Raw genomic sequence first — 24,570 nt, 5'->3', positions numbered from 1 at the left:
TATGTAATTAAATCATCCATGGACTTATGGGTTATGGAACCATTTTATTTTATGTTTTTTTTTATAATATGTTTAAGAAATTATATTGAGATTAATATCTACCAAAAGAAGTTATATATATTTAATAACTAAATTATTTTGCTACAAGATATAAAAATGAAGGAATTAAAAGGATTAAGTCCCTTGTAGTATACTTAGTAAGCATTTATAAGAATTAAGTGCTTATTAATTATATTACGGGCGACATGCCATGTCTTAAAGTAGGGTAAGGTGTGACATGTTTATATTGGTATCAGAGCCGACCCTCGTTCCTCTGGCCGGTGGTGGGGCAAACCTCAGCGAGGACGCTGAGTCCCCAAGGGGGGGTGTATGTGGCAAGGCCAGCACACCTTAGGCAAATCCCACATCGGTTAAGTACGAGGGGGTGGTCCTGTACATAAGAGGGGTGGTTCCAGAACATGGTTGAGGCCTTCTTTGGGGAATGTAGTTATCAACTCCCAAAGGAACAAAACCGTGAGAGGGAATGTAGTTATCAACTCCTCAAAGCGGACAATATCGACCATTGGGCTGCGCACTCTGGAAGAGGCCTTTTGGGCGGGTTGCAAAGCCTGCCTGAAAACAAAACCGTGAGGGGGTACTCGTACGGGCTGGAGCCCCAAAGCGGACAATATTGACCATGGGCTGGGCCATGACAGAGCAGCTGGCGGCGCAACTGCAAGCGCGACAGATATGCTCCTGGTGGTCGGAGACGCGCTGGAGCTGCAACTGAGCTGAGGCGCTGCTCCTGTCTACGGTGCTCGCTAGATGGAGGCTGTGAAGAACGGCGAGCGGCGGTGAGGAGAGGTAGTGGCGCTATGGCTACGCTCGAGCTGGTGGAGGCGCGATCTGCTTCTGCCAGCAACGGAGTCGTAGGCGCAGGGAAAAAGAAAGAGAAAGAAAGAAAAGAAAAGAAAGAAAGAAGAAGAAGAAGAAGAAGAAGAAGAAGAAGAGAGGAGGAGGTGGTGGCACTGGCAGTGTGCTGATGGCAGTGTCAGTGGTGGACTAGTGGCACAAAAATGGTGAGGGAGTGAGTGTTGATGAGAAGAAAAAAAAGGGAAGGAGATGATTCTAGATTGTTTGGGTTGAACCGGTTCGATTCGGCCCAAGCCTTTGGTTTTCAATTGGTTTTCAAAGTTTTCAATCGCTTTTTCGATTCGGTTTATCACAGTATTCGCATTAAAATATTGAAATAAATTTACAGGCTGTCGATTCATTAAATTTAATTGGAAAATGTTTTGAAAATAAAAATCCGGGTTGTTTCAAATATCAACAAGGATTTTAATTTGATTGATTGAAAAAATAAAGATAATTTAATTTTAATTGGTCATATTAATTTTCTATTTAAATCTAAATTTTATTGGATATTATATATAAATATTTCAATATGAAACATTATTTTATTTCGCGAATGAGACCTTAATTTAGATGATTAAGATGGAGATACTCATATGATAAAAAAGTTTTAAATTTTATTGGATAAAATAAAAAATTATATTATATATAAATATTTCAACATCGAACATTATTTTATTTCGCGAATGAGACATTAATTTAGATGGCTAAGATAGAGATACTCATATGATAAAAAAAGTCACTGAGTTCAATTCTCTCTCCTAAAAAAAAGACATAAGATATTATAAATGTCACGTAAGACATTATAAAGATAAAATTCACCCATGAACTTTCTAACTTTAATCTTGTGGCCCCTGAACTTTGTGGATGACCTATCAAGCACTTGAATTTGTAAATTTTAATAATATTACACACTCTTCGACATTAAAATCAATAATTTATAAAATTTTTTCTTTTTATCTGTAAAATATCAACTTGATATATAGTTAGCATGAACTTTTTGAAAAATAATTTTTGTAAATTTCAACTTTTTAATGAGTGTAATTGATCTAATTTTGCAAATTGAAGTGTTAATAAAATAAAATTGAAGTATTTAATAAAATAAAATTAAAATATTTAATAAGTGTAATTTTACAAATTAAAGTGTTTAATAAATCAAAATAAAAATCGAGAATAATAAAATTTAAAATAAATTTATATATTTAACCAAAGTTAGTATTATATTATTAGCAGAGGTGTATTTAGCATTGTGGATTGCCACGTACTTTCGGCTCCACAAACTTGGAAAAGTGAAAATAAAAATAATAATAATGATAAAGCTGTGGCTGATGGAAGTCCAAAGAAAGGTTAAATTGCAGTGCAGTGTCATTTTCTGCCAATCAAGACCAGAAGAGTCTTGGTCTACCAAGTCAGAGTTTATATATTAAGTTAAATGTCTTTCCCAATCTATCGACTCAGAGCTGAGCTGTCATGCCCAGTTTGGTAGCCACACTCACCGACTCCCAAGATTCTCCACTTGTCAGAAATTTTGGGGCTTCTTTGTTTGTTTCCAAAACCATTTAATTTTTCAAAATTATTTTTTAGAAAAAATATTTGCCTAAATTTTAATTGGTATTTTGAAACTGAAAAAAAAAAAACAATAATTTGATTGATTTGATTTTAGCCAAATGCTAAATTGAAATCTAATGGTGACCATGACTAGTTTAATAGTAACGATTATTTATTTAGAATTTAATTGGAGCATCTTAATTTATAGGGGTATGATCACAAAGTGAGTTGGGTTGGTCCATTCAGAGTAAAGTTTTCTCCATGAGTATTACTAAATCAATCCACTAAGCGGTTCATGAGAGTCGAGCTCTAGACCTCATTTGAAAAATCAAATTGTTAAATTAATGTTACGATAACTTTTAGTTAATTTATATTTGGTTCATTTGTTAAATAGGTGGAAAAAGTATAATACCATTTCCAAGTTTTCCATGCTTTTCTCCCTTTATCTTTATTAGCAATTTTTTCAATCCTTTCCCTTTAGGAACCTAAAATCCATTACCATCATAACCTTCCAATCTCCAATTGAAATTAAAATTTAGTTATTAAATAAGTATAAATTTTAAAGATTTAGTATAAAAGCAAATGATTTCTAACAAGATAAATACTCGGATTATTTGATTGATTTCTATTATATCCTTGCTTTAAAAAATAAATTAAAATATCTATAGATAACTATTGGATACTGTTTGATAAGCCGTAATTGAATGTAACATAATACAATCAAATAAAATTTCTAACTTATAATAGCTAAGTTCGTTTGATTGCATTACATTACATCCTATTAGGGCCCGTCAAATGAAACTCTTGGGTCTTCTTTTTTGAAAAAAAAAAATAAAAAGAAAATAAAAGAACAATAACTTTTGAGTCATCTCCTGCTCAGCATCACTTCAAATTGGAAGCTAGCTGCACATGTTGGAGCTACAAGCATTTCCCTTTTAATTTTTTTTTTATAATTATTAAATCTCAATTTAATAAATTTGTTATAACAATTTATCCTAAGATTAGAATTAAATGAAAAAAATATATATTTATTATTTACAAAATAGAGACATTAATTTTAACTTTTTTTTCTGGAGTTTTTTCAATAATTATTATTTTTTCTTATATTTTGGTATGATTAACTAGTTCATTCCTACATTTCCAAAATAAGATGATTGTATACTTAATATTTAATTCTGTCCAATTATATTATCCCTCTGTCTATTTTTTTCTACTTTTCCGTTAAATAATATATATATAATTACTATTTTTCCATGTATTTTGTCAAAATATAACTATTTTATACTTTTATTTTTTAAAGATAAAATAGCCTATTTCTCAAAATAAGGACAAAATAATTTATTTCAATAAAATATTATTCTTAAGGTTCTTAATGAAAAAAATATAAAAAATAGATGGGAGGATATAATAATTGGACAGAATTAAACATTTAAATGAAGTAGTTAATGATGCTAGAATATGGAGACAAAATAAGAATTATTTCTTTTTTTAGTTTATTCCTATAAAGATGTAATTAAAAAATACGTAACCAATCAAATGTGATCTGATTGTTTTTTTTCTACGGACAATATTTCTTTGCCCCATTAGATTGTTAGGATACCGGCAATAAAATTACGAGAATAATTAAGCAGCAGACAAATTAAAATTGGGACACACAGAAATTTACGTGGTTCACCCTCAACTGTTTAGGACTACGTCCACGGGACCAACTCCGAATATTTTTCTTCCACTATTAAAAACAGTAGGCTTACAAAGAGAGTAATACAAAATAGTGGCACTCACAAGTATTTCCCAAAAACACGTTAATAATCTTCACTATTTTCTAAACCCTTAGTTTTAAGAACCCTTCTTAAAACTGAACTCTCTAATTCTTCTCTCGCGTTTTGTTGGTACATCTAAACTGAGAAACATCCTCTCCTATTTATAGGAGAGGGAATGAGAGAGCCGTGTGTTTGTAACACATGACTCTCCATTAATTTCGTAGTTGGTTGCCGACCTTTGAATGGTTGGCAACCAACCTTTTGCTTTTTCAAACAGCACGTTTTTTTTTTCTCTTTATTTTTTTTCTTTTCAAACTGTGTGGGTCCCACTTGAGTGGGCACACCACCACCAACAAATCTCCCCCTGCACGCTCAAGTGGGGATGTCATCCAAACTCTCCATCATCCCTGCAGCTAATCGGCAATATTCAAACTTGTCTTTTGGAAGAATCTTCGTTAACATATCTGATCCATTTTCATCTGTATGGATCTTCTCAAGCTGTAACTGCTTCATCTCCAGTACATCCCTGATCCAATGATATCCAACATCAATGTGCTTTGATCTTGAATGAAAGGAGGAATTCTTCCCAAGGTGAATCACACTCTGATTATCGCAGAATATCAAATATCGTTCTTGATGAATTCCGAGTTCATTCAAGAACTTCTTCATCCACATCAACTCTTTGCATGCTTCTGTTAGTGCTATGAATTCTGCTTCAGTTGTTGATAGAGCAACGCACTTCTGTAATCTTGACTGCCATGACACAGCTCTCCCTGCAAATATGATTAGATACCCTGATGTGGACTTTCTCGAGTCAACATCCCCAGCCATATCTGCATCGGTATAACCGACTAATACTGGCTTCTCATCTCCAAAGCATAAACATCATACTTTGGTCGTACCTCGAAGATATCTGAAAATCCATTTTACTGCAGCCCAATGTTCCTTTCCAGGATTTGAAAGAAACCGACTCACTACTCCGACTGAGTGAGCAATATCCGGCCGTGTACAAACCATAGCATACATCAAGCTTCCAACTGCTGAAGCATATGGGATCTTTTCCATCTCTTCCTTCTCCCCATCGGTAGAAGGGCACTGTTTTGAGCTTAATTTAAAGTGATTAGCAAGAGGACAACTAACCGCTTTAGAATTCTCCATTTTAAACCTTTGAAGTACTTTCTCAATGTACTTCTCCTGTGACAACCATAATTTCTTGGTTCTTCGATTTCTCGTAATCTTCATACCAAGAATCTGCTTTGCTGGTCCCAAGTCTTTCATAGCAAAAGACTTACTTAGCTGTTTCTTCAAGCTATTAATTATGACAGAATTCTGACCAACAATCAACATATCATCTACATAGAGCAAGAGAATAATGTAGTCATCATCAGAGAATTTCTTTGCGAAGACACAGTGATCTGAAGTGGTCTTTTTGTAACCTTGCTCCCTCATGACAGACTCAAACTTCTTGTACCACTGTCTTGGTGCCTGCTTCAAGCCGTACAAGCTCTTCTTCAGTTTACAAACATAATCTTCTTTCCCCTTTTTTATGAAACCCTCTTGCTGCTCCATGTATATTTCTTCTTCCAAATCTCCATGTAGGAAGGCAGTCTTTACATCCATTTGCTCGATTTCCAAATTAAAACTGGCGGCCATTCCGAGCACTGTCCGAATGGATGTCATTTTCACAACTGGTGAAAAGATTTCATCAAAATCAATACCCTTTCTTTGATTGAATCCTTTCACAACCAGTCTAGCTTTGAATCATGGTTGGGAGCTGTGTTCTTCCTGCTTGATCCTGAACACCCACTTGTTTTTCAAAGCTTTCTTGCCTTTGGGCAACTTTACCAACTCAAATGTTTTATTCTCATGCAAGGATTTCATTTCATCTTGCATGGCTTCAATCCAGTTCCTTTTGTGTTCACTTTCCATTGCTTCTTCAAAGCATTCAGGTTCTCCCCCGTCAGTCATCAATACATATTCATTTGCTGAATATCTAGTAGATGGTTGTCTGACTCTACTAGACCTTCTTAATGTTTGAGAACCTTCTGGTGCTGGTGGCTGAACAGGAACACCATCAAAATCATCTTCTGGTTCATTCTGATGAGGAATTTCTGGATTTTCTAGCTCTGGCTCTTGTTCTTGTGGAATAGTTTCTTCATCTCCAACTTCTCTTTGTTCTGTTGCTAGAGGAACTATTTGGACATCTGTTGAATCATCTTCAGATCTATCGGCAACTTGCTTCTGAGTCTTTTTAACATCTTCAATAGTCTGATTTTCAACAAATACAGCATCTCTGCTTCTTATCATCTTTTTCTGGAGTGGATCAAAAAATCTATAGCCAAATTGATCTTGACCATAACCAATGAATACACATTGTCGAGTCTTGACATCAAGCTTAGACCTCTCATCCTTAGGAATATGCACAAATGCTTTGCAACCAAACACCCACAAGTGATCATAGGAAACATCCTTTCCTGACCATACTCTTTCTGGAGTATCATACTGAAGAGGAACACAAGGTGAACAACTTATAAGATGAACTGCTGTAAGAAGAGCTTCACCCTAAAATCTTTTAGACAACTTTGCATGTGAGAGTAAACATCTGACTCTCTCCATCAAAGTTCTGTTCATCCTCTCAGCCAAACCATTCAGTTGCGGCGTCTTGGGAGGTGTTGTTTGATGTCGAATACCACGCTCTTTGCAGAAAGCATCAAATGGCCCAGTGTATTCTCCACCATTATCTGTTCTGATGCACTTCAGCTTCTTGCCTGTTTGTCGCTCAACCAAGTTTAGAAATTGTTTAAAAACATCTAAAACTTGATCTTTAGACTTCAAAGTGTACACCCAGGTCTTCCTAGAATGGTCATCAATAAATGTTGCGAAGTATCGATTTCCACCATATGACATTATCAATGGTCCACATAGATCTGAATGTACCAGATCTAACACATTCTTCATTCTAGAAGGCTGAGAAATCTTGAAAGCTACTCTATTCTGCTTTCCTACCATATAATCAGAACATTTCTCTAAATGGACTTTATCCAATCCAGATAGCATGTTGTTTTTAACCAGAGTTGTCATTCCTTTCTCACTCATGTGACCTAGTCGTTTATGCCACAATTCAATTGTACTGTCATCCTTCGCTACATTAAAGGCATCTTGGGAGAGCTTCGCATGCATTACGTACAGCTTTGGGTCTTTCCTTCCATTCGCTATCACCATGGAACCTTTTGTGAGCTTCCACTGTCCATTTCTGAAGGTGCTACAGAAATTTTCATCATCAAGTCTGCCAACCGAGATTAAGTTTGAATGCATGCTGGTACATGCACAACATCTTTTAAAATTAATCTCGAACCATTTTCTGTCTCCAGGCAAATGTCTCCCTTACCGACGACTTTCAACAGTTTGCCGTCTGCTATCTTGACCACACCCAAATTTTCTGGTGTGTAAGATGAAAAATTCTCTCTTCGAGATGTTGCGTGAAGTGTAGCCCCACTATCAATTACCCAACTGGTCTCCTGGGTTGCAAGATTGATAATGTCTTCAATGAACAGTTGGAACTCAGCAATGACATTGGCTTCATCATCACTGCTTTCTTCTTTCTTTGCTTTGCCTTTGATCTTCTCCTGATCACTTTTGAACTTCCGGCAATACCTTTTAATGTGCCCCTTCTTCCCACAATGATGGCACACAATATTAGCAAATTTGTTTGATTTACCCCTGCTCTTATCTCTTCTAATTGAACTTCTAGATTGGCTCCTCCCTCTGGGCTGGTTATTTCTTTTAGCATCTGCTAAAAAAATGTCTAACTGAGATGAAGAAGGATTCTGTGCTTTACGTCTCATTTCTTCATTCAAAACAGCATTTTTAACAAATTCCCAGCTAACTCCACTATGTGGTGTAGAGTTTGTTATTGATATCTTCAGAGTCTCCCAAGACTCTGGTAAGGAGGCAAGCACCATAAGGCCGAGGATTTTGTCATCAAATTTTATGCCCATATTTGACAGCTGGTGAATAGTCGCCTGCATTTCACTCAAGTGATCTGCTACAGAAGTACCTTCTTGGCATTTGAAATTCATCAGCTTCGTCAAACAAAATAATTGGTTGTTGCCGGATTTTGAGGCATATAGCTGTTCAAGCTTGTCCCATAATGTTCTGGCGTGAGTCTCGTTACAGATGTGGTTGTACACATTATCATCGACAAATTGTCGAATATAACCACAAACTTGTTCATGCTCGAAAGCCCATTCTTCATCAGTCTGTCTTCCGGTTTGCTTGAACCAAACACGGGTAGATGCATTTTGGTTACCATAAGGAGATCTCTCATTTTATTTCTCCATATATGGTAATTTGCGCCATTTAAACTGATCATTTTGCTCGTTCTAGCTTCCATAACTTTTGAGTAAATAGTAACCATATATGTGAATAGTAACAGTATACGAGAATAGCAATAGTACACGTAAATAGTACTATACTTGAATAGTACCTGTATACATGAATAGTACTATACGTAATAGTGCTGGGCTTAACAGTGACGGGCTCAGCAAGCCAATAGTAACTATTCACCATCAACTTTGAGTTACTATTTTACTATTCATTACTAAGTCGATTTTGCAACGTCTTTCCGAGCGGACTGCACCAATGGACTCGTCGTAATTTTCTCGTCTTCGTGGTATATTTATTTTCAAAATATATCCACGGATCCGGTACTGCTATCTGACCAGCTGAACCAGGCTCTGGTATCACTTGTTAGGATACCGGAAATAAAATTACTAGAATAATTAAGCAGCGGAAAAATTAAAATTGGGACACAGAAATTTACGTTGTTCACCCTCAACTATTTAGGGCTACGTCCACGGGACCAACTCCGAATATTTTTCTTTCACTATTAAAAATAGTAGGCTTACAAAGAGAGTAATACAAAATAGTGGCACTCACAAGTGTTTCCCAAAAACACCTTAATAATCTTCACTATTTTCTAAACCCTTCATTTTAAGAACCCTTCTTAAAACTGAACTCTCTAATTCTTCTCTCGCGTTTTGTTGGTACATCTAAACTGAGAAACATCCTCTCCTAAATAGGAGAGGGAATGAGAGAGTCGTGTGTTTGTTACACACGGCTCTCCATTAATTTCGTAGTTGGTTGCCGACCTTTGAATGGTTGGCAACCAACCTTTTGCTTTTTCAAACAGAATGTTTTTTTTTTCTCTTTATTTTTTTTCTTTTCAAACTGTGGATCCCAATTGAGTGGGCACATCACCACCAACATAGATCTCCCTGTGAATCAAAAAGAAAAAACGATTGCCAACTTAATGTGATTCTGAAAGAAATTAAAAAATAATATTGGCTACAAGTATCCTTAGTTTACAGTGCTCTGAAATCACCAATAGAATTGTGCAAAAATATTTCAGTAACATGCACTCAGTGAAATTGCCAATGAACTAGCAATTTTAGTGAAGCCTTTTTTTTTTTTTTCGTTTTTATAAATAATTAGTAGGAAGTGCCTTTGCACTAAAATTACGATTGAGAAGTACCCCGAAAGTTGAGATCGAATGAAAGAGATTTCATTTTCTCGTAAATAGAGATCTCGCATTCGAGTTCTGGATATGAAGTCCCTTTAAACACTCGAGATGGAACGTTTCACTCCCCTTTTATGGGCATATTAGGTACAAATCTGAATTAGACGGGTCAATAAGTTTCGGGTTAAAATAAAAAAAAAAATCAGCATTCAGAAGTGATGGAGATATTTGAAGTGCTTTAGGATTTTTTGATGAGTTCTGACTTTGATAAGGAAAAGGAATTTTGAAAGCTTGTACCGAGGTAAGTTTGCTGTAACTCTTATTTAAAGAAGATGCTAAATCATTAAAAAAAATCTCAAACTTTGCTACCAATTTTAATTAATTGTATCCTAATTTCAACTTTCTTCTCCTATTACTCTGAATTTCAACTTTAGTTACAAGACCACCATGATTTCAAATTAATGAATAAATATTATTTTTGTTGGACTTATACTCTCTCTCATGGTTAGATTAACCAAAACTTCATTGTTTAACGACACAATAACTAATATTGGTTAGAAATATAAATTCATAAAAATCTGAGTAAAATAATAAATTTTAGTTAGTTATAAGCACAGAATATTAATTTAAGTTTTTGTTTTGCCATTTTTTAATCATAGAATTTCAGTTAGGGTTTATTGAAATTATAATTAAGTCAGATCTCTTCTAAAAATATGTGTTATTCATTACAGTCTAATTTTATTTTTAGGGAATGATTACTTATACTATATATAAATAAATAAAACTATTTTATTTTTAAGATGAATATATTATTTTTTATTTTAATATTTATATAAATAAATATAAAATACTTATTTACTTATAAGCAACGGCCGATTAACCTGACCATCAGAAAGAGTATGGATCCCATGAAAATAATATTTTATTCATTAAATTGAGAGTACAATTTGAGATTATGGTGCTATTATAATTAAAGTTGAAATTCAAGATACTAGAAAAAGAAAGTTGAATTTATGCTAGAATTAAAATTAACCACAAAATTTGGGATATTTTTAATGATTTAGCCTAAAGAAGACGGTTGAATCTGAAATTTTCCTAAGTTGGGTTAAGATAAACTAAGCTTATTACAACAAGTCAACAGATTGGAATTGTTAAGCCCATGTTCTAAATGATCTCTATGGGCTTGTTTTGGTTAATTAAATGTAATTTTTATGCTTTGTTTCAAAATGAGAAGAACGATGGTGTTAATGTATTGTTTAAAAACCTTTAGATGGCTAATGGTTTATTCATTACTACTATTATGCTTTTGCATTTTATATTGTGAGAGTTCTTGAAAGCAAAAGTATGGATATATTATATATCCAAGCAAGGTCGTTGGTGCTGTTTTATTTAATGAATCTATTTGCACTGTAGTTGTCTTCTCGTTTTATGAAATTATATTGTGTTTGGGGCTGATGTAGTGTTTCTATTTATTTTCAGAGTTATAAAGGAGTGCTTTTCCACTAGATCTCATATAGTCCTGCTTATAATTTTCCTTCCACATCTGAAGATGGCTGATTTAGGTGAATCCCAACAACCTGCACCAGGTGTATACCTTGGAGCTTTATCTCTTTCTTTGTTTTCTCCCTCTTTTAAATTTTTTCTTTTTTGCTGTTTTTTTTTTTCAGCTATGGTAATATAAGTAATGCCTTTGATGTCTTGGGCATTTGCAGTGTGTAATTCTTCAAGAAGCCACTAAAGAACAAGGATATAAGAAAGAAAACAACTGAGGAAGATGAAGATAAGGATTCAGAAAGCTTTTTGCTGCACAATCAGAAAAAAGCTCCAAAATATGACAATAATAAGCTATACTTTTCTTCTAAACCTTCCGACAAGTCCAAGGCCACTGAATCAGATGTGGAATCTGATAGACCGATCTTTCAATCTGAGTCTTCAAAGGAAATTCAAGTTCAACATGACAGTAAGGCAACAGCAACTCTAGAAACTGAGACTGAGTTCTCAAAAGATGTCAGGCCATTCGTGAGAGGGCTCTTAAGCAAGCAGAGGAGGCTTTAAAGTGTAAAAATCCAGCCTCTAGGAATGAAAAGTTGTATAAAGGAATAAATGGCTATACTGATTATAAAGCTGGCTTTAGAAGAGAGCAAACGGTTCTCATGGCCCCCTTAGGGCTTCTGCTCACATTAGGGTGTCCGCAAGGTTTGATTATCAACCCGACATATGTAAGGATTATAAAGAAACTGGTTACTGTGGATATGGAGATTCATGCAAATTCATGCTTGATCGAGGGGATTATAAGCCTAGTTGCATGATTCAAGGCCCTAAAAAAAACGATTGACTTGTGAAGCAAAAATTGAAATTTGATTTTCTAGGCCTTAGGTTTATGTGCTTCACATGTCAATCATTTTTTTAAGGAACATAGTACATTGTATTAAACTTGGTTGCAGCGCAAAAATTACAATTTCATTATTACTATAGGTTATGGAATTGTTAGTTAGGACAGTTGTTTTATATATATATATATATATATATATATATATATATATATATATAAGAGAGAGAGAGAAACGTATAATATAATGAACAAGCTATCAAGAAAGAAGAAAGAGATGGCAATAAGCCATTAACCTACTCTCCTTGTTGCTTGCTTTTCAACAATGTGATCAATAAAAACCAGACAGTGAATGTAGAGAATTTTTATTTTGGCATCATTATTTGTTCAATAAATGATTATATATGTAATTAATATGAGATGGGTTATTTATTTATTTTAACTTCTCATGAGGTATATCCACTCCCTTTTTTCAATTAATCTTACTTTGAAATTTGTGATTACCTTATATCAACTTTCAAGAGATTAAAAAGGCAATCGTTGGTAGGAAAAAAAATACATTTACGTCCGTAACTTATATCCTAATTAACATCTTTATCTCTCGTGTTTAATAAATTTCTCTAAAATTCTTGACATTTGCTTAAGCTCATCATAGGATCATTCCACTCAAAAAGTCAGCAATTCAACAATTAAATACACTATGGGCTGAAAGTCTAACTTTCAAATGGGAGGACCTGACAGTGAGTTAAAATAGGGAGCAAAGAATCTAAGATTTATGCTTCTCTTTTGTTTTAATCTAAACATTAAAGGCAAAAGAGGCAAAGGTTTCACCTTTGTGTTTGTTCTTTTCACTTTCCCATTTCACGCCTTTCGGTCTGCCTTAACAATTCCCCTTTTAAAATGAATGCATGTGTATAAAAGTTCGATATTAGAGCCAAGGACATCATATCAATTTACATTGTAGCCATTTCTTCATCTTTGTAGAAAGAAACTTTAACAATCAAATTTCATCACTTCTAAAGTTTTCTGCATCAATTCTCTCTTCCAATTCATAAAAGGAAGGAACTCAAGTTCTCCACCTGTGGTGAGAAACATGTAATCTGCTTTCGGCTGAAAAAAAATTATACCTGTAAGAAACACAGGCAATAGAAACTTACAAGAAAGAATAGAGTTGCGTTAAATGACATTATGGAGATAAAACCACAAGAAGCTCCAATATGTCTATGCAAAACTTCTCATTTACTAATCATTCTCGACTCAGATCATCAATGGTTTCGATTCATCCTCCGTAGCCTTGCAGAGTCTGCATCTTACAGCCATACGATTGATTCTATTTTTAGCATCTTCATCTTGAAACCAAACACATTGCATGAGATGCGCCAACAGCGACAGACAGCACGTTATGGGGTCCCAAGCCATCATCCTCCATTAGAAACCTGACCTCAACAGGACATGGCTGTACCTCTGGCAGACCAGGAACACCTAATTGAGAGTCTCTGGCATTTCCCCACATATACAACTTCCCTTTTTCTGCTCAAAATCAAAAACAGCACTTTATAAGGACATGAAATTGAATAAAAAAAAATTCAGCTTTAGGAACTTCAATGCAAAGTGACTATAATTCCTTAAACTTGTCCCAACTCTGCAACTAGCAACCGACTCCAACACAACTAAATGCAAGTGACCAATTATTCTTAAGATATAAGATTTCAGTCTAACCAATCTAAGGCTGATGAAGATAAATGAAAGCACAGTACTTCAAATTTTCACAATATGGTAAGATAATATCAACTAATAGAATGTGTTAGAAGTGAAGAGAAAAGGTTACTTAGATCACATCAATCTTACCAGTTACAGCTGCTGAAGATGAACCTCCACAAGCAATATAAACAATATGTTGATCAGCTAAAGCCTCAATTACTGCTGGTGTTTTTTGGTTTTGAATTGAAGGGTGGCCCAGCTGGCCATGTCCACCAAAGCCCCATGAAAGAACTTTCCCCTCATCTGATATAATGACCAAGAAGGAACCATGAAAGTATTAAATTATGCTAGACAAAAAAGGCAGCAAAGTCAAATGGAGCAGAAAAGAAATAGATGAAAAACTTTGGACGTCTTGCTTTAATGATGAGATTTTGCAGTCATTTACCAGTTAAAGCAAGAGAATGATATCCACCAGTTGCTATCTGAATGATACGAACCCCTTCAAGACTAGGAATCGGTTTTGGTTTCCAGCCACCAGCCTTGTCACCTCTTCCAAGCTCATAGTTTGAATTTGCTGAGTAAAAGATAAAAATGCTAAAATTAGACTTGTTTATTCAATATCATAAAAAATGTGAAGCAAATAAAAATTTATTCCAGCTCTGAAAATTAGCAATGCATCAACAGATCACACCAGTTAACATTCATATTCATATATTAGATCTTAACAATTTTCTGCCTCGATTTAGAAAATAAAATAAAATAAAACTCACAGCAGCATCTCGTTTATCTAAAAGTAATGCATTTCCTTCCTTTTTCTTTTAAACAAATGATTGTGTTTCTACTAACTAAATCCAAACATTTAATTGTACCTAAAAAATGAAAGATCTCAAAGCAGCAAGGTATTTCCCAGTTATAATTTCATTGAATTTGGGGTCAACGAAAAAGAAAGAGGAGACAGTCCTAAGATATACACAATGAAATAAATTAGCTACTCTAAAGGGGTTTAAACTTATGCCCTTATGGTTGCAAGCCTAAGAATTTTATTTTTGCACATAAGTGGGGCCCCTATATATTTTGAAGTGAAGTGCACATTAAGAACAGGGCATTTGCCACAACAAAATCACTCCCGGAAGCAAATGACGCCTAGCATAATATTTGATTCATTGACAAGAGTCAAGATTAAGAATCTAAGGTATAATCTAAAATCAAGAAAGCACTATTTCAAAAGATAAAGAGAGACAAAAAGAAAGAAAAGGAAGAGGAAGAAGAAAATGACTTAATAAGAAATGTTGCAACCCACATAAAAAAACATATACACGATTTACAGCAAATAAGTTGTGATTTGCTGTCTTGAAAGTCAGTAATTGACTTACAAGCGGGAAGGTGCCTTTTTTCCTACCCTTGCCCTCCATCTTTCCACCCTTCCCCAAAGTTATTGGAAGCAATTTGAAAAAGAAAAAACATCCTCCACAATAAGATAACTATGCTATTTACAGAAAACAAGATGACTGTAAGGACATGATATTATTTGACCATGGAGAAAAATTAATCCAACCAATTGAAAATTCAATAACCTTTTTGATTTTTGCAAGAATTTGAATCAACAGTTAGTGCGTAAGATTTTCTTCAAAATTAAATCAAAATACTTGAATCTATATTGCAATACAGAAAAGGAAAAAGAACATAAAGTTCACGCAAAAGGAAGTAACATCCTTACCTCCCCAATTCCAAACCTGCCCATCCTCCGTCAACGCCATTGTACAGAAACCACCACAGGAAACAGAAGCAACAGGAACAGGCAATGCTTTGACTTTGGAAGGGATGCTAAGTCCACCCCCTTCATTTGGGCCCCGCCCAGGGCCAAGGCCCAACCTACCATCGCCTTCATCCCGTCCCCATGTATAAAGTTCCCCTACATCCAAATGATTACTGAAATCAACAGAGTGAAGCATCGCCAAATTGCTACTGTAAAAGCCATGGCCATTTCATGCCTAACAGGTGAACTTTGTAGGTTGCATAGAGAATTAAAATCCTTATTTTCAGTACACGAACAAGAAAAGATTTACTAACCTGATTCAGTAACAGCAGCACTATGCGTGCCACTAGTGGCAATATGCTTTATTTTTCCGTTCCAAGTGCCTTCAACTAATCTAGGAAGCAGCTCTCTGTGATAAACACAATGTCCCAGTGCACCAAAACCACCATAACCCCTGCAGACTTCAATTTTAATGACACAACACTATCAAGTTATGTATACCGACTTCGTAGTCAGGTCAATATAGTGAAATAGATACATGCAACTCGTCAATAACAATACAGCCAATACTTCCTAGTGTCAAGCACTACTTGCATAAACATCAGAACTTACAATTGATTTCTTCGTAGAGTAAAAAGATCAAAACTTTCTATAGGGAGTTAAAAAATATATTTTACAATTCAAGTTCATAAAAGGACGCTATTAAAAGTACTGACCATGAAAAGACCTGGCCGAAGGAAGTGAGGGCAACAGAATGAATACCACCCAAAGCAATAGACCGAACGCTATCCAAATTAGGGTTTAGCGTAGGAACAAACGCAGGATTCTCGTGTCCAAAGCCCAAACGTCCCCCATCCCCTTTTCCCCAAATCCAGAAATTACCATCTATAAGCAATGCAGAGTGAAATAATCCACAAGAAATTCCCACTTCAATTACTTCTTTGTTATCTCTGATTTTGTTATCTCTGAGAAGAAGTTGGCCTGGGGTCGGAGAGAGCCTGAAAGAGGACGGTAATACCTGAAGATTGGCCACTGGAACTGGGTATAGTCGTACTTCTTCGATGCCGCCACCAAGCTGGCCAGAAGCACCTTTTCCCCACGAAAGGAGCTGTAGTGTCACGACGTCTTTCCGATTTTGGTCATTGATTTCTGGGCTTTCATAGAGAATGGGCACCTTCTTTCTGGCGGCGGAGGATGAGGAGAAGCGGTGGCCGAGGATGGATGTGAGACGGTGGCGAAGATGTGTCATTTTTCAACTTCGAGAATGATAAACACGGCACTATTTTAATTGAAAAAGAGTTGCAATGCAGGGCCCATGTATAATGTGGAGAAAGACGTTTCGTATATGGTGGAGAATGATAATATTCTGTATTGATATAGAAATAATTTTATGTTGTTAGATATTGATTTTTTAATTATAATCCATTGGATTAATTTTAATCTAGTAACTTGTTACGAAAATTAGACCATGATATGGTTTTGAAAAAAAAAATTTCTTGAGCTTGGTTTTTTAGATTTTGAAGATCAAATGAGATTAGCTATGAAAAATTTCTTTATTATAAAAGAACAAGCATAGTTCTTAATAGCAAAAATATAAATCCATTATTCAAAATTAAACATGAAACTGAAACAATGTTTCTACTAAATACTGAAATAAAATAATAATTATTTAAGTCTAATACTAAACTAAAATATATTCCTATAGTTAATTTACTCCACAGGCTACACGTGAGTTCACCTTTCCTCAATTTCTTATTGTTTATATTGACGATGAATTTATGTCTATTCATTTGTGCATCAATTTTCATTTCATCATCTTCAAAGCTCAACAATAGAGTAACATGTAAACAGTTATAATAATAGAATTCTAAATTTATATTTAAAATCCATATTCTATTCACTTAGCTTGTTCATTCTCTATCCAAATTTAAATATACAATACTATCTCCTTTTCATTAAGTTAAAGCCAAATGTAGATGGCTCAACTAGCTGCTGCCATACTAAGGGAACCTTAGGTCTTTTATTAAAATTTACACTTAATGAGTTGCTTAACACATTTTCCTATTTAAGAACTTGATTACCACTTCATATACTCATATTAAAAGCTACAGGTCATGAGATTAACAAAATACATGCTGCTATTACAAAACAATTTGCATTTTTATTCTATTTTGACCATTAGAACTTCTACTTAGGCATGGCCGGTTCAGTGAACCGCCGGTTCGAGATGTTTAAAATTTTAAACCGGAACCGACCCTTGAACCTTCAATTCCAGTCCGGTTCCGGTTCCGGCACGGTTCAGCACGGTTCCGGTGAACCGACGGTTCAAATTACGGTTCCAATTCGGTTCCGGCATTACGCAAACTTTTAAAAAAATAATAAAATTTTGATTCCGAATTCATGAATAAATAATAATTTTAAAATGTTTAAATTTTATTAACTAAATGAATTATTATAAATTTTAAAAGAAAAACTTCTATTAACTAACTTAGAACTATTATTACATTAAATTTACAACTTTTGCTAATTTACTAATATAAAAAACTATAAATGGAATATAAAATTAATGGAATGAGTTGGAAATTATTATTTTCAAATACTAAGAAAATTATTTAAAAAATCAAATGAAGTAAATTTATGAATGGAAAAATTTGAGATTAGAGAAAGAATTTGGAATTAGATGTAAGAAAATAAAAAATAAACAATAGATAATTCCAATATTAAGGAAAATAAAACAATAGAAAAAATAATGAACTATGGAAATTTGAGAGTATTTTCATTGAGAATAAGAGAAGAGTTAGGATATAATTGATTGTGAAATAAAAAATCATCAACTCATCATATTTATAAATGTTTCTCATTTATTAGTTTTTCAAATTGTCCCTTATAACAGAAAAATAACAGCTATATTTTTAGATAATTTAGTAAATTACAGTAAATAAATAAATAAATAAATGATTAAAAATGAATAAAATTTATTTACCAAAAATAAAAAAATTAAATGCCACCTCAAACTAGCCGTTTGAACCTATTTTTTTTACACATAATTTTTTTCTTTTTACAAATGAGCATAGTTCAAACGGCTAGTTTGAACCTTTTTTTTCTACCAATTAAGTCAAATGATTTAATGATGTTGTTTTTTTTCACTACTTTTTAGAAATTATGTATCATTCTGTTTTTCTTTTCACCACAAATCAAATCAACTATATAAATTTTTTTGTTAAAAATTTTAAGCAACAAATAATTTTGTTTGTGAATCCGGTTCGAACCGGACCTAAACCGCTGGTTAACCACCGGTTCTGGGCCGGTTCAGGTTCATTTTTTAACATTCACATGAACCTTAACCGGCCCTTGAACCGCCGGTTTCGGTCCGATTTCGGTTCATCTACAGTACGGTTCGGTTCCGGTTAGAACCGAACCCGTGGCCATGCCTACTTCTACTACTAATAACAAATTATGAAAACATATTCGTACCACCAAGCATGGACTTAGTTCAACCAAAACCCGTGATTTTCTCTGGCTAGAGGCTGTCATCACGTCAAAGAAACCTTAAGTTCTTGATTAAACTCATACATGATATGATAGTTAACCTGTTTCCCCTCGAGAACTTAATTTATAACTAGATGCTACCAAGCTAAGGAAATCAGAATTTTATGATTAGAACTCATACACACGGTACACACGGCCCTTAACTCCATTCCCAACAAAAACTTAGATTCACAATATCTTATATTCATACCATAAGCTATAATTCAAGTAATCAATTAAAATGGGTGCTGCCAGCCTAAAAAAAATCAAGGTTTTTTTTAACTCAAATTCATACTATATATACTAGTTAATTCAGTTACTAACAAAAATTTGATTTACCATATCGTATATCTCATATCATGGTACTAATTTTAACAAATGGTTCAATTGATTGCTGCCATATCACAATCGTCCTAATTTCTTAATCAAAATCTGTAGTAAACATATTAGCTTATAGATTCCCTTATAAAATTTTAGTTTATAGTTCATTTGAAATGATAAAAATCAAGGTTTCCTTCATAACACATGTCAAGGACACAAGCATACTGCTAACTAGCTACTATCAACCTAATGAATCCTTGATTCTCCACAAAAATTTATATTAGAAGCAATAGTCTACCTATTTCTATATAAAGGAATTCAGTTCATATATCAATTTATAAAGTAAAGTTGAAGTTACTAATTATTTACACGAATAGTAGCTAATTAGGGATTTAAATCCTTGATAAAAAAAATTTGAACGAGATCAAATATCATCAAGAGAGCACCCTAGTCATAGAAACACGTCAGAAATTGTAAATCTTCGGGTTGAACGATCAGGTTCTTTGTCCAAATCACATTCTATCGATGCTAGCTTGGCCAGGAAAGAGAGGAACAGTGGATGTTGAGGTGTTGGCGATGGGATGAGAGGTGATTTGGCCAGCTCTTGATTGGTTTCACCGAAAAATCACAAACAAAAGAAAAGTGGCGCCTTCCCGATCGAAGAACAATACTGCAGCTCCTTGCGTTTTGCTATGCCAGCCGGAGAACGTGTAAGAATAAGGAAATCAATCAGAATCAGGAAAATAAGGTAATGGGATCAAGCAAATAAGGAAAGGATCAAATTAAGCAAATAAGGAAAGGATCAGAATCAAGCAAATAAGGAAAGGATCAAGAATCAGAAAAATAAGGAAATTGGATCAAGCAAATAAGGAAAGGATCAAACGCAATTATTGTAAATATTCTATATGTTGTGTATATAAACTCTGTAATTCACAGATTGAAAGGTATGAAAAAAGAATTCTTTTTAACCCTAAAAGCTATCATGGTATTAGAGCCAGTCTTTCGGTCATTAGACCTAGTTTCTGTCTAAGCTCATTACCTACCATTGAAACTTACTTAAAATGTCAAACGAAGTTAGCTCGTCTACAACAAAATCAATGGAGCAATCTATTCCAGTGAGCCAATTACTGGAACTGTTTCAGCAAATCAACAACACCAAACCTACCACAGAAAATACAACAAGTCAAACAGTGAGTATCTCAGAAAAACTAAACAACCAAAATTATACTAAATGGTCCAGACTGATGTATTTGGCAATCAGTGGGAGAGGTAGGCTCAGACACATCACAACCCCTCCACCACTAACCACCGATCCAGAATATACCAAATGGGCACAGTCAGATTCCAATGTAATCATATGGATCATAGAGAATATAGAATTCGACTTGGTGAACCAGTATCTTGATTACCCAACTGCAAGAGATCTGTGGAAGGGAATAGAGGCAATGTACAATAGTGGTCAGGATGGTCTACAGATCTTCGATCTGATTGTGAAAGTTAATAGCCTGAAGCAAGGTTCAGATCCAATCGAGAATTTTTACAGTAAGCTTCTGGCTATCTGGAAGGAAATTGACAGAAGAATGCCAAATCCCATAAAATGCTCTGAGGATATCACGATCTACAATGGGCAAATGCAAAGGAACAGATTGTATCAATTCCTTGCAGGGATAAATGATGGGTATGACAAGGACAGGAGAGATCTCCTGAATTGAGATCCTCTACCAACGGTGGAAGAAGCGCATGCGATGATCAGAAGAGAAATAGCCCGGAGAGAGATCATGAAAGGGGAGCCATCATCGGGGTTAAACCCCACAGGAATAGGGAGCGACCTCGCCACCAAAAGCCGGTCAGACACGGCCAAGACAGGGGCCAAATCTTCACTCCAGCGAGAGGATGATAAGAGTGGTCTTAAATGCTTGCACTGCGGAGGTTCAAGGCACAACTGAGAGGAGTGTTTCAAACTAATTGGGTACCATGAGTGGTGGCCAGATAGCAAGAAGAGGACCAAGGGAGTTATCGCCGCCGCAGTGGGCGATCTTGGGACCATCGACACTAGGGGAGACAGCCAGCCTCTTGGATTTGGTGGAATGGCAGGCGAAGCATCACAGAAAGGAGGAGGCAGAGACGCGACTGAGACACAAAAAGGGAACCCTAGGGTTCTTAATGTGGAGACACCTGGTAAATTTAAGAAAGGGACTCAGAATTTTGAAATTTTACAAACTAACCTTATAGACTTTGTTTCTTTGGACACTGACCATAGAACCCATAATAATGTTGCAATTGGATATGGAAGCATGGAAAATTTGCAGATTTACCCCGAGTTTTTTGAGAATATTCATTTTGTATCCCTGGATACAAAAAATTGCGAAGAGGTACCTAGCATAGGCCTAATTGCTAAAAATAAACCCTCAAATGAGACATTATGGATATTTGACTGTGGAGCTATTGACACTATGTCACCAGATGCTTCAGATTTCCATACTCCTACTGAACCCCGAAAAAAACAAATTCAAACAGCTGATGGTGGTCTTGTACCGATTGAGGGAGCAGGCATTATTGATTTTTCACCAACACTTAAACTAGAAAACTGTCTATATGTTCCTGCCCTGTCACATAAACTATTGTCAGTCAGTCATGTAATCAAAGAGCTAAATTGTGTGGTTCTGATGTATCCTACTTTTTGCATTTTGCAGGATATTCGGACGGGGAGGATCATTGGGCGTGGTACTGAAAGACATGGACTTTACTATGTCGATGAAGTGAACCAACAAGGTACCGCAATGCTTGCTCATGGGACGGTGGATAGACAATCTTGGCTGTGGCATCGACGATTGGGTCACCCTTCGGGTACCTCAAACACTTATTTACTCAGTTTTTTTTCTCATAAAAATCAGTTGTCTTGTGATACCTGTATCTTGGCAAAGAGTCATAGACAAGTTTTCTATCCTAATGACACTAGAACTGACATCCCTTTTTCATTAGCACATTCTGATGTGTGGGATCCAGCCCCTGTTACTTGCAAAAATGGTTTTTCATATTTCCTTTTATTTATTGATGATTGCACAAGAATGACTTGGGTTTTCTTTCTGAAACTTAAGTCTGAAGTTTTTGATAAGTTTGTTATTTTTTACAACTTAATTCACACATAATTTCAAAAACAAATAAAAATCCTCCGTTCTGACAATGGGGGGGGGGGGAATATGTAAACCTAAAAATGCAAACCTTTTTTTGGAACAATGGACTTATACACCAAACCTCTTGCCCACACACACCATAGCAAAACGGAGTAGCCGAAAGAAAAAATCGGTACTCCTGGAAATCACCCGAGCCCTCATGATTGAATCCAAAGTACCTAAGTGTTATTGGCCTGAAGCTGTTGCTACAACAACTTATCTTATGAACCGTTTGCCTACCAAAATTCTCCACATGAAAACACCTATATCCACCTTGGCTCAATACACCAACATACCTTCTATCCTAACTCTACCTCCAAGAGTTTTTGGTAGTACAGTCTATGTTCATCTCCTAAAAGTTAGTCGCACCAAGCTTGACCCATGTGCTGTTACGTGTGTTTTTGTTGGCTATGGGATTCATACAAAAGGATATCGGTGTTTTGATCCTCAATCTGGTCATATGTATACCACAATGGACTGTGACTTTCTTGAAACCGATTACTATTTTCACAACCAACCTAGTGATCAGGGGGAGAGTTTTAGAAATGATCCACTAAGTTGGTTACATAGTCCAATACTGCCTGAAACTGTCCTAACAGAGCAAGTAGGCGAGACCACCGGATCTGCTTCTGATAACATAGAACAGTCCATTACATCAGATCATGTTGAATCCTCTCTAACCGATATTCCTGAGGTTAGTGACTTTACTCCTGAGGCTCCTTTAGATATACCTGCTGGTGAAATGACTAATTTGACAGCCTAAGAGGTACCAAGAACTGAGAGGTATGTTCTTCCATAAGAAGCAATCGGGGAGTGCCACCAAAGAGGTATGAACTTGATTATGAGCCTCGAAATTCAAGACATCCAATGGCAAACTTAGTCAGGGGGAGCTTATCTGAATCTGCAAAGGCCTTTAAAATGTCAATATATTCGGAGGATATTCCAAGAACTGTTGAAGAAGGCCAGAACAGCCAACAATGGAGACAAGCTATGCAAGTTGAAATGGATGCACTGGAGAAAAAATGGTACTTGGGAGAAATGCAGGTTACCAAAAGGAAAAAGGCCGGTTGGTTGCAAATGGGTCTTTACAATAAAGTGTCATGCAGATGGAACCATTGAAAGATATAAGGCTAGAATTGTTGCCAAAGGGTACATACAGACTTATGGCATAGATTACTCAGAGACATTCTCTCCTGTGGCCAAGATAGATACGATACGTGTGCTGTTCTCATTAGCTGCAAATCTTGATTGGCCACTACATCAGTTCGATGTGAAAAATGCCTTCTTACATAGCGACCTAGAAGAAGAAGTCTATATGGTAGCTCCTCCAAGTTTTACAAAGGGGTTCAAAGCTGGGGAAGGATGTAGACTGAAAAAGGCATTATATGGGCTCAAACAATCTCCAAGGGCCTGGTTTGGGATATTTACTATGGCCATGAAAAGATATGGATACTGTCAAAGTAATTCTGACCATACACTCTTTATAAAGAAGAAAGGAGAGCTGTTAACTTGCCTCATTATATATGTGGATGATATGATTATCACAGGAGATGACACAGAGGAAATAGCATCATTGAGAGAGAGGCTCTTCGAAGAATTTGAAATGAAAGATCTTGGGAGACTAAAATATTTTCTAGGCATCGAAGTTTTGAGGTCAAAAGGTGGAATTTTCATCTCACAAAGAAAATATATACTTGACCTTCTCACAGAGGCAGGATTAGTGGATTGCAAGCTGATTGAAACCCCAATAATAGTCAATCATGGGCTCAAGATCACTGAAGGAGCTGAGTTAGCTGATCGTGGCCAGTATCAAAGGCTAGTTGGGAAGCTAATTTATCTCTCACATACTAGACCTGACATTGCTTATGCAGTTGGGGTGGTTAGTCAATTCATGCACAAGCCACAGGTTGACCACATGGAGCAGCACTCAGGATTGTCAAATATCTGAAAGGAACACCGGGACGAGGAGTGTTATTCCAGAAGCATGGTCACTTAGAAATACAAGCCTACACTGATGCTGATTGGGCGGGGAATCTGATTGACAG

At 35.5% G+C, this 24,570-nt stretch overlaps 2 protein-coding genes and 1 pseudogene across 2 annotated transcripts; 2 read left to right on the top strand and 1 right to left on the bottom strand.

The window, feature by feature from the left end:
- Positions 1–11,436: 11,436 nt before the first annotated feature.
- Positions 11,437–12,267, top strand: LOC105629295 (zinc finger CCCH domain-containing protein 1 pseudogene; annotated as a pseudogene).
- Positions 12,268–12,989: 722 nt separating this feature from the next.
- LOC105628826 (RCC1 domain-containing protein RUG3, mitochondrial) lies at positions 12,990–16,828 on the bottom strand. The gene is made up of 6 exons (XM_089720871.1): positions 16,220–16,828; positions 15,818–15,957; positions 15,465–15,659; positions 14,193–14,321; positions 13,895–14,050; positions 12,990–13,576 (listed from the first exon to the last, which is right to left on the bottom strand). Exons 1-6 carry the CDS (start codon positions 16,750–16,752, stop codon positions 13,392–13,394), a joined length of 1,338 nt encoding a protein of 445 aa, XP_089576997.1. The 5' UTR covers positions 16,753–16,828; the 3' UTR covers positions 12,990–13,391.
- Positions 16,829–20,596: 3,768 nt separating this feature from the next.
- On the top strand, positions 20,597–21,064 carry LOC149496660 (uncharacterized). The gene has a single exon (XM_089720403.1). It carries the CDS (start codon positions 20,597–20,599, stop codon positions 21,062–21,064), a length of 468 nt encoding a protein of 155 aa, XP_089576529.1.
- The last annotated feature ends 3,506 nt before the right edge of the window (positions 21,065–24,570 follow it).

Source organism: Jatropha curcas, chromosome 4 (genome assembly GCF_041381405.1).
Source record: "Jatropha curcas cultivar XTBG-Jc1 chromosome 4, XTBG_Jcur_1.0, whole genome shotgun sequence".
Taxonomy (NCBI): Eukaryota; Viridiplantae; Streptophyta; class Magnoliopsida; order Malpighiales; family Euphorbiaceae; genus Jatropha; species Jatropha curcas.
This window is presented reverse-complemented; position numbering and strand designations above follow the sequence as displayed.